Genomic DNA, 14,319 nt, shown 5'->3' on the forward strand with positions numbered 1-14,319 from the left:
AATGTTGAAGGTGTCTGGATAAATTTTGGTTTGATTGTATATTTCATTTTACATTGAAGACTATCCAGTGCTATTTTAAATTTAATTATTCGGTTTCTGTACCTGGACACTTGACCAAACTTGAAAAAAACTTAAACATTGTTTAAATAGCACAAATAAATAAAAATGAACGAACATACAAATTAAACAATTTCAAACAGGGCCCACTGCTACAACCTTCACCGGGGCGCAAACCCCAGCTACGGCCCTGCCCACAATATCTGCCTTAAAAGTGTTGATGTTTAGCCTAGACATGCACGTGAGTTTCGATGAGTTCTACTCTCAAGTAGTGGACGTGGAGCTGGTAAACAAACAGTCTATATTTCAGTGCCATCCACAAACATCCCTTCCTCCTATTACGGAATCTTCAACCAATCAGATTCAAGGATTCTACAACCCCCCCCCCCCCCCCCACTATAAAGTATATTGATTTACCTTTTCTTTGAATAAAAACAATACAAAAAAAGCTACATTTGGTTTCCACACTAATCTTTTTTTTTGTTATTTAAAAAAAACTGTTTTTTACAGTGCGAACGACAATATTGTCATAAAAAGTAAACATCCCTGTAGAAAGACTTAAGGAAATGCATATTTATGTAAAAAAAAAAAAAGAAGAAAAAAAGTGGTTACCACGCTTGCCTATAAACAATAGCCTACCATGATAAGAAACTATTTTATCTTATACAAACGTCGCTCATATTCAAGTCATCGACATATGTCTTGCGCCGTGCTCGCGCAGCGTTCTGAGAGCGCGCAATACTATCTTGAAAAACATCCGAAGAGCAAGAAGCACATCAGACTCTCCACGCGCTCCTGCACCAGCCGGACAATCTGAAGATGAGCACAGCAAAAATAATGACCTTCCCCGCTCTTCTCATGCTTCTCTACTGTAAGTGTATTATCATCGCATGTCTAATTATCTGACGCTTTTTCGTTTTGTCTGTGATGGCCTTTTTAAAAGAAAAATGGAACATTCTTACTCTAAATGAAATGGTTTGAGGATTCTGATGGGTGAGTTGGAAAATACAGTTCATACCTTAATTTGATAATTTGAATGTATATTTAGGCCTATCTGTTAAGAATTATACTTTTTATTTCATTGTAATTCTATTCTTTTGTTTTTAGTGTTTTAAAGTGCTGCTAACATAGACAGTATAATGTTTAAAAGTTGTATTATAGTTATATGTAATATATTATTTATATTGTAATGTTTTTATAATTTGTACATTTTAATTACGTTTTGTTTTATTTTATTTGTCTCTCACCACCAGCTTTGATTTGGTTCAGATTACTGTGTGATTGTTGTATGTGATTGTGCTTTTTCAAAGAAAGATGGATGCTTTGAGGGTCTGGATAGGGTGGGTGGGGGTCTTGGAAAACACTTTGTTTACACAAACTTCTCAAGCAGCATCTGAACACATGAGATCCTGAGGGTGATAAAATGTCCGTGAAAAAGTTGTCCAGATCTGAACTTCACTCTGATGTGGCAGGGACCCTTTCATGTCACTGATGCCCCTTGACAGACTCCTTGTGTACTGGTTATTATCATGGAGATTATGGTTACCCGGCATACCATGAGAAATTCTTTATCCCACCCAGTCTAGAGATCCAAATATATGTAAACTAAATGATGTTTTGCAGATTACATTTTTATATAAGAATGGATATTACAAATTAAGGATATAGCTATTAAATGTTGACTTTAAACAAATTGATTGGTTTTATTCTGATAACTTTAATGTTTAAGGCTACTTAGTGCTAGTTAGAATTGTTAAATACCTTGTGGTGTGTGCCAGTCCTCTTCCAGCTGAAGAGGTTTTAAGTTACAGCACCAAAGTCTTTGTATCTCTGGGTAAAAAAAAAGACCCTCTGCAGCCTTTCTCTCTCTATTCTCATATGAACTCTTCTACTGTCAACACAGCCAGCGGACTACAGAGAAGAACTTATACAGATAAAGGAAAGTGTTTTCCATCACTTTCCCCAGAAGTGCTTGTTTTTCAGTGAGTGAGGAGGTTATCAGGCTCGGTTTGGACTGCCACCCCCCACTGAACACAGACAGACTGTGTGAGAACATCCATCCATTACTTAAATTCCTAAACATCCCTGTTCCTGGCACCACCAGAGCGGGGAGTGAATGTTAGTGAGGTTTCACATTTGAGGAGAAACTCAAATCTGTGTACTGTATCCTTCCTATTCACCAAAATATTATAAAATGCAAGAGGCAAAAAAATCTAAAATATGAGTCTCATTTAAAGAAACATTATGGGTTAAAATAAATTTATATCAATAGCCTATCTGTGAGAATTTCAGTTGTCCTTAATAAAAACTCTGTGGGGCAAACATAATGATTAGTTTGCTATTATAAAAATGCTGTGGGAGGGAATTTTTTGTGGTGTGTTTCAACTTTGTATCTTCCCTCTCCTCCAGTTCCCAGCTCAGATCCTGTTTCTGTGACGACAAGCAAAGCTAAAGTGGAGGTACATGAAAACACAAGTAAGTTCATTAGTCTTCAGATAAACAGCTGGACATGTTAGTTATATGAAGGCTTTCAGACCATATTGATTTGATTTGATACTTCTGTCTGTTCTTTGCAAAAGACGCTGTCCTCTCCTGTGAGTTCAGGACAGAGAAAGACACAAACCCACGTGTTGAATGGAAGAAAAGAGGCAAAGATGTTTCGTATGTTTATTTTGATGGGGATTTTACAGGTAGGTTGTTGTTTTGCCCATTTCCATATTTACTGCAACCCTGCCCCTAAATATGTCCCTCATCTTAACATTTATATATTGCTTTAGATATTTTGTCATTTTAAAAGAGGAAGTGTGTCATTTACATGACTTTTGACAGCAATGTATACATTATTCCAATTGGCTAAACTTAAGGTCAGAAAAGGTCCATTGTCAATAGTGTAACAATGTATAAGGCACAGCTTATACAGAAGCTGCTTCAGGAAATCTTTTACTCTCATAAGAAATTCCAGGTTGCATGGTCTTTTATTTTAAATAACTGATTCACCCAGTAAATTTGATTGCACCTTACGTCTTTCAGTGAATATTTGTTCATTACATATATTTTTCTTTAAATTGTTCTGACTTATTCTCATCATTACCAGGTTCCTTTAAGAGCCGTGCATCCATCAATGGGGCAACAATGACCCTTCATGGTGTTACACAGAAAGACTCAGGAGTGTATCATTGTGAAGTCACAGCCCGTCAGGACAAGATCAAGCTGGGGGAAGTCACTGTCACCCTCAATGTTCTTGGTGGGAATGAAAATCCTCTTAAATATTCAATCTTGTAATTTCATTTTCATTATTTACATGTGCAGTTGCACCAACAATATGGCTAACTATTAGTCTTGAAGGGTTAATTAAGCCATAAATTACTAACCCTGAAGTCATCCTAGGTGTATTTGACTTTCTTCTTTCAGACGAATTTAGTTGGAGTTATTTAGCGGGTATTACACTGCATAGGTAGATTAAAGTGATTATTACATTTTGAATATGGATATTTTTCTTACAAAATGCATTGATTCGCTACAGCAGGCCTTTCTTCACCCCTTGGAGTTGTGTGAGACACTTTTTTTTAATGGATGAGCTTTTTATTAAACCTCTCAAGGACCAATGCAGTGCAACACCTGCTAACTTGCATCAAACGGCTTGAAAGATCAAAGACTATTTTAAAAATAAATCCAACTGAATTCACCTGAAAGAATAACGTCATATACACCTAGGATGACTTCAGGGTGAGTAATTAATCGCTTAATTTTCATTTTTGGCTGATCTTACCCTTTAAGCACAACCTTTCTATCAGTGAGCATTATGATCATGTAATGCAACTCTGTCTTACATGGACAGTGCCGCCACATGCACCTTCATGTGAGGTTCCAGAAACAGTCATGACAGGATTTTCTGCGGAGCTCCGCTGTAAAGACAAACTGAGTGTTCCTGCTGCCACCTACAGCTGGTACAAAGACAACAAACCACTTCACACCGCCAGTCTCCCTGAAATCAAGTACACCCTGGACCCCAAAACAGGGACTCTGGTTGGTGTAGTGCTATAATCTCTTTTTTTTTATATTGACAAACTAAACTAACACTGGCTGAAACTGTTAGCCTTTCCCCCTTATAGCTAACAAACACTGCTTATGTTTGTTTGGCTTTGATGCATTCATGATATGATATGCAAGTTTGATTGATTTAGACAGTTTTTCCCCCTTTATTTCTGAGCAGAAGTTCAAGGCGGTGTCAAAATCGGATGAGGGTCAGTATCGATGTGAGGCTTCCAATGGGGTGGGGGCACCCAAAAGTTGTGCAGGACGGCAAATGAAGATAACTGAATGTAAGATAAGTTCAGTTTGGTGATTTGAATTTTACTTGATGTATTGAAATACTGTAATAGAGTTGAATGTAACATGGCAGTGTACTAAGAAGGCATTTACCTCAAAGTCTGAAAGGTACAGTAGCAGAAAGAACTGTTTTATTGAGGTTGACGGCTATACTGGTTTTGTTTGGGGGCTAAGAGAAAAAAATGAAGGGCAATTTCAAATTTATTTAATTATTTTCCCTTAAAGTTCCTCTGTTTTACCACAAAGTAGACTTGTGATTTTCAGAAATTTGTGTTTTTGGTGTGACAGAAATTAATACTTTTATTCAGCAAGGATATGGTCGAGCAAATTATCAAAAAGTGAGATTATCGCATAAATCTACATCAATGTATCACTGTTCCCATAAAAATATTAAGCAGCACAACTGTTCAACATTGATAATAATCAGAAATGTTCCTTGACACCAGTTATTGTATAGTTGTAATATTTATTTTACAACATTACAGTTTTTCTTTCAACAAAATGTATCAACCTATGAATGGTATTCTAGTAATGTTGTTTCTGTTTGGGGTCATTTTGACCACATCAAAAACACATTAGTCATAGTTGCTTGGATGCCAAACAAAACATCAGGTTTAAGTCAAAAGGCTAGATCGATATAGGGAAACTGAATTAGATTTGCCTCTACACCCTTGACTAACATAATAACTGGACACACTGGATATTTGTTTGACATGCTCTGTTACAGTTGAGCTGAACATGACAATAGTTATAGCCATAGAAGTGGGAGCCTTCCTGGTCCTCCTCTCATGCTGTGTTGCCATCTGTCTGTGCTGCAGAAGAGGGTGCTGTCGTTGCTGCCGCAGTGAGTACCATTTACTCAAACACAATCTAAACTGGCCATTTAACTTTGAACACTAACATTGATCTCAAATTTACCAACAGAGAATAAAAGAGAGACTAAACAAAGGTACGTCTAATACTGTTTTTTCTATTGCACTCTAACCTATAAGAATAATATGTAACAGAGCATAATGAACAAAATTGTTCTTCCTTTTCACATTTCAGCAGGACAAAGACCAGCTATAACCCTCCAGATGTAAGTCTTTAAGTTTGCTATTGATAACTGACTAGTCAAACATTATAGTAATGGCACTGTAGAGATTTTTCTTTATAATAATGACTAGTCTTCATCCCATTGTTCATCTCTCTCCTCAGCCGAGACGCTACAAACATACACAGTCCTTTGTACTATGAAGAACGTGCACATACTACATAGCGCTGTGCTAAAAGAAGTGAATTTAAGTGACCTCAAAGCCTAGAGAACCATATCTTACATCAAGTGCACTTGTATATATATCAATGATTTGGTCTGATGTCCTATCAGAGCAGAAAACATGCCCCCTGGTGTTGAGGTCCATACACCACATTATGGTATGATTTCTGCCGTTTCATTTGAACTACTTTAAAAAGCTTTTTATTTTTCAATTCAAGAGTATTCATTTATTTTTAGATACCATGTAGTATTCTAATAGTCTCATATCTGTTTGACTTCTCACAACCTAGAGTAGAGACTGTAAAAGTTGCACTATTTCATTTTATTATGGTTTCAATCATCAAGCCACTGAGCAGAGGCCCAACTACAGATGTGATGGTCCACTTGATTTCAGCGGAAACGAGCTTGACTTGTCTCAGGATGTCTCTAAAGTATTTTATTCATCATACAATCAATGTTTAGTAGAAATAGATCATAAGCACCTTGACTTGTTTCTAAAGGTCTAATCAGAAGTATCGTCTGTGTTTTAATGATGGGTATTTCTCAATGATATTGCATTTGTTTATTAAAGGAATAGTTCACGCAAAAAGATTTGATGTTCTATGACATTTATGAAAATATATTTTATGTTCCACAGAAGAAACAAAGCTATACAGGTAATACTGAACGACATTTAAGTGTATAAATGACATTTTTTTATTTTCATTTTTTTGAGGGAACCATTCCTTTTACAAAGTGTTAAGCAATGTGTCTGAACTTATTTAACTATTTGGTTTAGTTCAAATGTGGCTCAAAGCAACCAACGGTGTATAAAAGAATAAATTATTTAGTCTTTTGTTACATTAACTAATATGTAAAATAAAGTAAATACAAAATCCACACTCCACTGCAAAACGGATAGCTCTTTTTTTACACAGATTAAGTGACTGAAGCATTTACATTCAATGTTAAATAATGTACAAATCGGTTTGGTTTTCAAAGTTTATTTATTAATTGGCTTCGAGACAGTTAATGGTCACATTTAAAAACAGTGAGACATTTCTTTAAACAAAATCATGACATCAACAGGAAAAAAATAATTCAAGTATAAAATGTGCTTTATTAAATGTGCACAAACACAAAAATGTGTTGTTTCCATGAGCTCGGAGGTACATACACATAACACAAGATAATAAACATAATACAAAAAAACACGTAATGGAAGATATATAAATAAATGTGTTTACTTAAGTATCCAATAATGCGTCGATTTTCCTACTCCAGACAGTGTTAAATACAACACCTTCCGTTATCTGCTATTATTTGGCACAAATAACCAAATAAATACCTTTATACATTATGATGTATAGTTAGAAGCTGCCCAGAGGGGAGTATGTTGCTGTCAGTGGGCAGCGAGGCCTCCTGCTCATCCCCGCCCCCAACGCAATGTTGACCAAAAACCAGCATGAACATTCACTCAACTTATTAGCACACACACTAAACTATAGCCTCTGACACCCAGCTTTAGTGCGCAAAAACTCCAACACGGCACCTACTGAACGGGATAAAGAGGTACGTTTGGCCGCAACACTGAGATGAACGAGGACAAAAATGAGACTGTTGTATACGTGTGAGGTTATAAGCGAGTCAGTTTTCCCGCTTTCTGCGCCAGCTAACTGTTAGCATCCAAAGGGGAAACTGAGCTAGCTGGAGTGCTAACAGAACTGGTTGTAAGCCAGCCCTCACGTTTGACAAGCAGTAGGTAACGTTAAACTTTATTCCGGATATCAGTTTTCATCGAAATACGTTGTCGACGCTTATAACTCCGTCGTGAAAAACAAAGCGCGACTTTTCGTAAAAGTTAGCGCAAGCTGTCAGCGCGAGCAGATATTCAGTTCAACCAGGCGTGTCTCTCCGTCTTCCGTCAGCATAAGCTAAGCAGCTAACAAAGAGGCCAGGTAAACATACATATTCCATCCGAGATTGTACCTGTCGTAGACATTGTATTCCGCACGAAGTGTATAATTAAAAACCGTGATGTTTCCGTCCGTTTCCTCGGGCGGACGGCTGTCTTCGGAAGTCTGTCAGCCGCCGTGACTTCGGCCAGGATTTCCGGCTGCTTTTACATCTGCCCTTCTCTTGTTTTGTTTCCGTTTCTTCCATTTCCGTTTTAACTTTCCAGAATCAAAAGTCTTGATATGTAGCTACCCCTGGAAGTTTCATAAGTTTTAAAAAGTAGTTTTTTACACCCAAATTTGCGCTTATATTACGAAACCCAAAAGCACTCCAACATGGCAACTGCGTTTGTATCGATTCGCGCGTCGTCTTCCCACCCAGCCGCTGGTGGAAATTACATTAATAAAATATTGCGTTTAAACCCACACACGGAAATACTAAATGGATTGACCAAATGGAGGCCATATTTATTAAATGATACGTCTCCCGTGTTTAATAAGTGTGCTAATGTGGGGAAAATGCCATGGTGGGCCTAAACTCAAGCAAAGCCTCGGTGTTGCGTGAGAGTTTATTGGACTTCGGAGACTTCGTAGAACGCAAGAGTGCGTTAATCTGAACATTTAGTGACTTTGAAGCACGTTTATATATTTTGTATAACTTTGTGTTCATCAAAATGCTGAAAATAATGTAAAATAAAATATTAATTGAAGTATATAATTAGGTAACACTTTGCAATAAGGTATTATTTGTTACTACTGAACTAATAATACTACAGCAGTTGTTCAGAATTTACTAATGCATTTTAAAAAATCGAATCTGTTAATGCACTGTGAACTAACATGTACAAACAATAAACGGTTGTATTCACAAACAGTTGTATTAACACACGAGACCTTAAAGTGTTACTGACAATGTACACTTTCTGAGAAATTGCAAAAATCTTTTAATTCTCTAATATTTTTTATGTATTCAACTTATAGTTGGACAAGGAGTAAAAGGGATGTCAAAAAGTGAGACAGAGGAGATGATTGAAATTGAGATTGATGGTAGGGAGAAACAGGAGTGTGTAGAGGAAGGGTAAGTGCTTTTTCTGTCTTTTGCTTCCTTTTTTCCCTTCTCTGTTTGATGTGTTTAGAGGAATCGTGTCATTGTGCAACATGCGTCTGACTTGTGTGTATGAAATGATCTGTTTCATGTGACCAAATGTCAGGATCGAGGAGCAAACCATCACAGCAGCTGAACTGATTACTCAAGACATAGACATCAATGAGCCGATCGGTAACCTGAAGAAGTTACTGGAGCCTCGTCTTCAGGTCCCGCTGGATGGATATGACATCTGTCTGCAGGACATCCTAGTATGTATTTGGGTGCACTCATCATATTCATGGGCTAAGCTCTTTTTACACCCTCTCTCTGCTCCTTTCCCTATGTAGTTGCATCCTGATCACAGCCTGTTCGATCAAGGAGTGAAGACAGATGGCACAGTACAGCTCAGTGTGCAGATTGTCACGAAACAGGGTAACAGTTTACAATGATCTCATATTGCTTTATGACAAATCTCAACTTGTCAACATGCCCTTCAGAAATATTTGGGTAGTTGTCGAGTCTTGTGGGGTGACATGCTGTTTTAAACAGCACTTTGCTAATTCTTTTGTAATTATGCTTGCAGCTTTTACGAGCTCATAGTAATTGGCAGACTACATGTGTATTTGCTCTTTTAAAAAATACTCACTTCAAGGAAGGACCATTTACAATGAATTAGGGAAGGCAAAAACATGATTATTAAATATAGTGGAAAACTTGACTTGCTTGTCTGTTTGTGGAATGTTTTAGGTGAAGAGAAATTGAATATTCTGGAGATTGTGAAGCCAGTGGAGACTGTGGAGATGGTGATTGATCCAGATGCGGCTGCTGGCGAGGAAGCCCATCTGGTGGAGGATGGACATGTGATTGCGGTAGAGCAAGCCACCATTCCTGATGACACTTCAGAGCAGGTGACCCGCTGGGCGGCCGCATTGGAAGGATACCGCAAAGAGCAGGTTCGACTGAACATTCCCTATGGTGAGTATTGCATTGGTATTAACATGTTTCAGAGTTAAATCTAACTATTTAATGGATTTTGTTGAAGAGTGTAAGCAAATATGATGAGTACTATATTATCATAGAGAATTTTCAGAAATTTGGAGACGGTAAGATTTTTAAAGGGGTCCAATTATGCTTTATTACTTTTCAACTTTACTTAGTATGTAATGTTGCTGTTTGAGCATAAAAAAGATCTGCAAAGCTACATAGCTCAAAGTCCACTTCAAAATGAGATATTTTATTTAACCCTCTGGCCCTCTTCGGTCACTTTTGACCGCGAAGAAGGTAAGTGTGACTCCTAAACGAAGGCACTTTTCAAATACTACAGTGAACGACTTGTTTAGACTACAATGCATATTTTCCGGGATCATAAAGATCGACGAATGGGATGAGACCTGGTTTGCTGCACTAGAGAAGGCAGCGAGTGTTATCAGTATGTTGGAGACACGCTAGCTTTCCCAAAGCACACAAAACTCGAGTGGTTAAAATCATCTGGGTTTAAATTGCACTCAAATTGATTAGATTTTGACAATATTTACACTGAAGCTCCCTGGCGGCTATGGTAAGGGGCATGACATTTCCTGACCAGGCGTCGAGTGGAGCCAATCACAACACACACTGGACCAGCTAACCAAGCATTTGATCCTGGAACTATTCAAGCCGTTCATGCCAGACTGGGGAGAGAGGTTTTGTAATGTAAAATATGTAAAAAAGAATTTATTAAGATTTTTTTTTTTTGAAAAACCTAGTATGAGTATGAGCCTCTTCTAGTACACCCTCAAAACAAAATCAAGACTTTGTAAAAGAGCATAATGGGACCCCTATAAAAGTTTTTGCAAGAAGTATCTTATGCTCACCAAGGCTGCATTTATTAAAACAAAACAGTGCTGTGAAATATTATTCAAAATAACTGTTTTCAGTGTCATTATATTTGAAAATGTGATTTATACCTTTGATGGCAAAGCTTAATTTTTTTGTATCATTACTCCAGTTTTCTAATATGCTAATTTGGTATTCTAGAAAAATTCTTCTTATTATTATCAGTGTTGAAATATTTCTGTGGAAACCATGATAAAATAATTTTTTTAATTCTTTTATGAATAGAAGGTTCAAAAGAACAGCATTTTATATAAAATAGAAATATATTTTTTACATTGTGTCTTTACGGTCACCAATTTAATGTCTGAATTGCTGAATTTCTTTTAAAAAATCTTGCCGACTCCAAATCTTTGAACAGTATTGTATGCATTTCTTCTACGTAATTTCATACATCATGAAACCTGAAATGACAATGAATTTGAAAAGAAATCAAAGTTTAATTATTTTGTTATAACTCATATATATATTTTAATTGTCAGATCTGTGCATTTTTACTTCTCTTGTCAGTAGTAGTATCATTTAATGAGCTAATGTGTCTGTCTGTCAGACCCGGTGCAGTGGACAGCAGATCAAGTGATCCACTGGGCAGTTTGGGTTATGAAAGAGTTTGGCATTGAGGAAATGGAGGTGGGTGGCATTCACATTCCCGGACGTCAACTCTGTGGTTTCAGCCAGGAGGAGTTCCTCCAGAGAGTCCCCAGCGGAGAGATCCTGTGGAGCCACCTGGAGCTTCTACGCAAGTGTAAGTTTTGTGTGTGGTGTGTGTATTCCCACAAAACCTTCTCTGTCACAATATCTTTAGCTTGTTTTCAATCTCCTTAATGCTCTGTGCAGATGTACTTGCGAGTCAGGATCAGGGTCAGGACGCAACAGTCACCATTGATCAACGTGAGTATCATTCGATCCTGAATCTTGTCTGTTTTTGCAGTTGCTTCTGCTCCATTTTTATTAACAAAAGCACCTTTTGAGAACATTCTTGAATAACAATTTTTGTATAACCTGCACATGACTTGCTTAAAGGGCAGTTTGTGTGCTTTTTGATGAAAGGAGCATGTGTTGGTCTTCTGGGTAACACAGTTTCTTGATATTTTCCAGCTGTGCAGATCATTCCTGCCCCTGTGCAGCAGGCCACACCCACAGCCATTAAGGTGATGAAGCACAGCAAAACACCCAGAGCCCCCCGGATCTCAGGAGAGGAGCGCAGCTCCCCTGGCAACCGCACAGGTACATACAAACAAATACATCAAATATGCATGTGTAAAAGCTCTTGTTTATCAATAGTATCATGTTTGTTTGAAATGAATGCACGTAAGTGGTATAAATGTAGTTTGTCATTAACAGTATAAATTACATGTAGTTATTTGCAATATATTAGATAGTATCATGTAATTTTGATGAAGATATCAATGATTAATTCTTTAAATGTTAAATTACTGTTCTAAATTATGGGGCCAGTATAATGGTAAGTGAATACTCTTATTCAGGAATGGCAATTTAAAACGACCAAAGATGACAGTAAAGATATATATATATATATATATATATATATATATATATATATATATATATATATATATATATATATATATATATATATATATATATATATATATATATATATATATATATATATATATATATATATATATATATAAAAAAAACAAAAAATGTATTTCAAATAAAAGTTTTTCTATTAAACATTCTTTTCCTAAAAGAATCAAGAAATGTATTACAGAATGAGTAGCACAGTTGTTTTGATCAATAATAAAAATCTAAAATGTTTTCGAGCACAAAATGAGCACATTAGAATGATTTCTGAAAGATCATATGAAACTGAAGACTAGTGCCTGCTGAAAATTCAGCTTTTCTATGCCGGAAAAATACATTTTAAAATTGAAAACATTATTTTAAATTGTAAAATTTCAAAATACTTTTATTTTTGATCAAATGAATGCAGCCTTGTTGACCATACATTATGAAAAAAAAAATCTTACTAATCCTCCAACATTTTAATGGCAGTGTACATATTGGTAAAATGTTGGATGCTAATATAATCTAATGTTGTCTTTCATTTTATCTATATAGAGGTGAAACAGTGTTTTCCTCTTTTTGTCTTTCAAACTGAACATACTATTGTGTGTGTTCAATTCAAATCGTATCTCATGAATCAAATGGGAGTCATACCTTCAATTCAGAATTTTGCCAAAACCCCCATACTAAGAAAAACAAGAATGATCATCTCACATGCAAAATGGTAGTAAATGATTGTGCTGTATGTCCTCTCAGGTAATAATGGTCAGATTCAGCTGTGGCAGTTTCTCCTGGAGCTGCTGACGGATAAGGACTCTCGCGACTGCATTTCCTGGGTGGGAGAGGAGGGCGAGTTCAAACTCAATCAGCCTGAACTGGTAGCTCAGAAATGGGGCCAGCGCAAGAACAAGCCCACCATGAACTACGAGAAGCTGAGCAGAGCTCTCAGGTGCGAGTGCATCATTTCCCCTCTCGAGTTTAGGTCCTCTTTGAGGGATGTACTGTACCTAGTAATCTGAAATTATTTGATGTTTGCTTAACACTTCAACAAGAAAACTTACTATATCCATCAATCTTGTCTCATCTATATAGGTACTACTATGACGGAGACATGATCAGCAAAGTGCAGGGCAAGCGCTTTGTCTACAAGTTTGTGTGTGACCTGAGGACTCTGATCGGATACAGCGCCGCAGAGCTAAACAGCCTGGTGACGGAGTGCGAACAGAAGAAACTGGCCCGGGTGCAGCTGCATGGCCTCGGCCAGCCCGTCACCACAGTCACTCTGGCTGCAGCAGCTTTAGAGAAAGACAGTTGAGGAGGGAGTGAGTGGCTTGTTACTCCCAGCCAATCAGGAGACAGGTTTAAGATGGGAGGAATCCGGGTTAAACATTTGACTTTGGGCAGGGTGGGAAACAACGGGTTTGTAAGCAGATGTGCGCTTTTGTTACGAGTCTGTATGTATGTCTGCGTGTCCCTAAAATGCTTAAGAGAGCGAGTGTATGTGCGGATGTGAGACAAAGTATAGATGATCAAGTATGAGCTTTCAGTTTTTGTACGCTTGTTCTCTGACTGCAGGGTAGCATCGGCTATATTTCCATTGTATATACTCTATGTTTTTGATAGCCATGTGGGCAGTGTATTTTGATATTTTCCATTTGTAAAGGATCTTTTCTTTTTTATTTTTGAGTGTCCAATTCCCTCAAGGTGAGGTACTTTTTACTGTCCACCAGAGGGCAATAAAGAGACAGCTGGTTTTTGAATTGCCAGAGTCTTGCATAATGCAGCAGCGGTCAAACACACCCTTGGTTTCTGTCTTGTTTTGTGCAGCAAGCAACACACCACAAGGAGCTTGTATGTACATTCAAAACTTTATTCATGGGTTACAGTGTTGTAGAAAGCTTTCCCCCTTCTAAGCCAATGGTTTGAATAGATACTGAAGGAAAAAGTCACAGAAAGAGCTTTCTTCGTTTCCTACTGACCACAGACACTCACCTCAGAGTATCCACTAATCAGCACAACACCAGATTTTAGAGTTAAGGTAATTCTATACAGGAACGTAATGAGCAGTGTGCACTGTGACATAAACTGCACAATGTTTGACTCGTTTAATGGCTGTGTGTCCCCTACAATGTCTTTTACAACAATTCACAATTTCCTTCAATGTCGAGGTACTTTTAAAATAACTCTTGAGAGGTCATTTCAAAAGACCGCGTTACATTAACATTTCATATCTACCCGTTCCTTCCTACCTG

At 37.3% G+C, this 14,319-nt stretch overlaps 2 protein-coding genes across 7 annotated transcripts; both read left to right on the forward strand.

Moving 5' to 3' along the window:
• Positions 1-783: 783 nt before the first annotated feature.
• LOC132095384 (junctional adhesion molecule 2A-like) lies at positions 784-6,347 on the forward strand. 2 transcript variants are annotated; one of them, XM_059500304.1, is made up of 10 exons: positions 784-928; positions 2,467-2,532; positions 2,637-2,747; positions 3,152-3,301; positions 3,896-4,083; positions 4,271-4,379; positions 5,114-5,230; positions 5,311-5,335; positions 5,437-5,464; positions 5,584-6,347. In XM_059500304.1, exons 1-10 carry the CDS (start codon positions 877-879, stop codon positions 5,620-5,622), a joined length of 885 nt encoding a protein of 294 aa, XP_059356287.1. In that variant the 5' UTR covers positions 784-876; the 3' UTR covers positions 5,623-6,347. The 2 variants fall into 2 exon arrangements, with proteins under 2 accessions (XP_059356287.1, XP_059356286.1); XM_059500303.1 differs by having other exon boundaries at positions 788-928; positions 5,434-5,464.
• A 373-nt stretch (positions 6,348-6,720) lies between these two features.
• LOC132095385 (GA-binding protein alpha chain-like) lies at positions 6,721-13,827 on the forward strand. Of its 5 annotated transcripts, none has more exons than XM_059500306.1 (10): positions 6,721-7,192; positions 8,557-8,653; positions 8,787-8,931; positions 9,010-9,094; positions 9,410-9,637; positions 11,085-11,279; positions 11,372-11,425; positions 11,633-11,761; positions 12,824-13,016; positions 13,160-13,827. In XM_059500306.1, the coding sequence occupies exons 2-10, from the start codon at positions 8,577-8,579 to the stop codon at positions 13,380-13,382; spliced, it is 1,329 nt and encodes a 442-aa protein (XP_059356289.1). In that variant the 5' UTR covers positions 6,721-7,192; positions 8,557-8,576; the 3' UTR covers positions 13,383-13,827. The 5 variants fall into 5 exon arrangements, with proteins under 5 accessions (XP_059356289.1, XP_059356292.1, XP_059356291.1 ...); XM_059500309.1 differs by lacking the exon at positions 6,721-7,192 and adding an exon at positions 7,240-7,378; XM_059500308.1 differs by lacking the exon at positions 6,721-7,192 and adding an exon at positions 7,248-7,382.
• Positions 13,828-14,319: the final 492 nt, after the last annotated feature.

Source organism: Carassius carassius, chromosome 19 (assembly GCF_963082965.1).
Source record: "Carassius carassius chromosome 19, fCarCar2.1, whole genome shotgun sequence".
Lineage (NCBI taxonomy): Eukaryota > Metazoa > Chordata > Actinopteri > Cypriniformes > Cyprinidae > Carassius > Carassius carassius.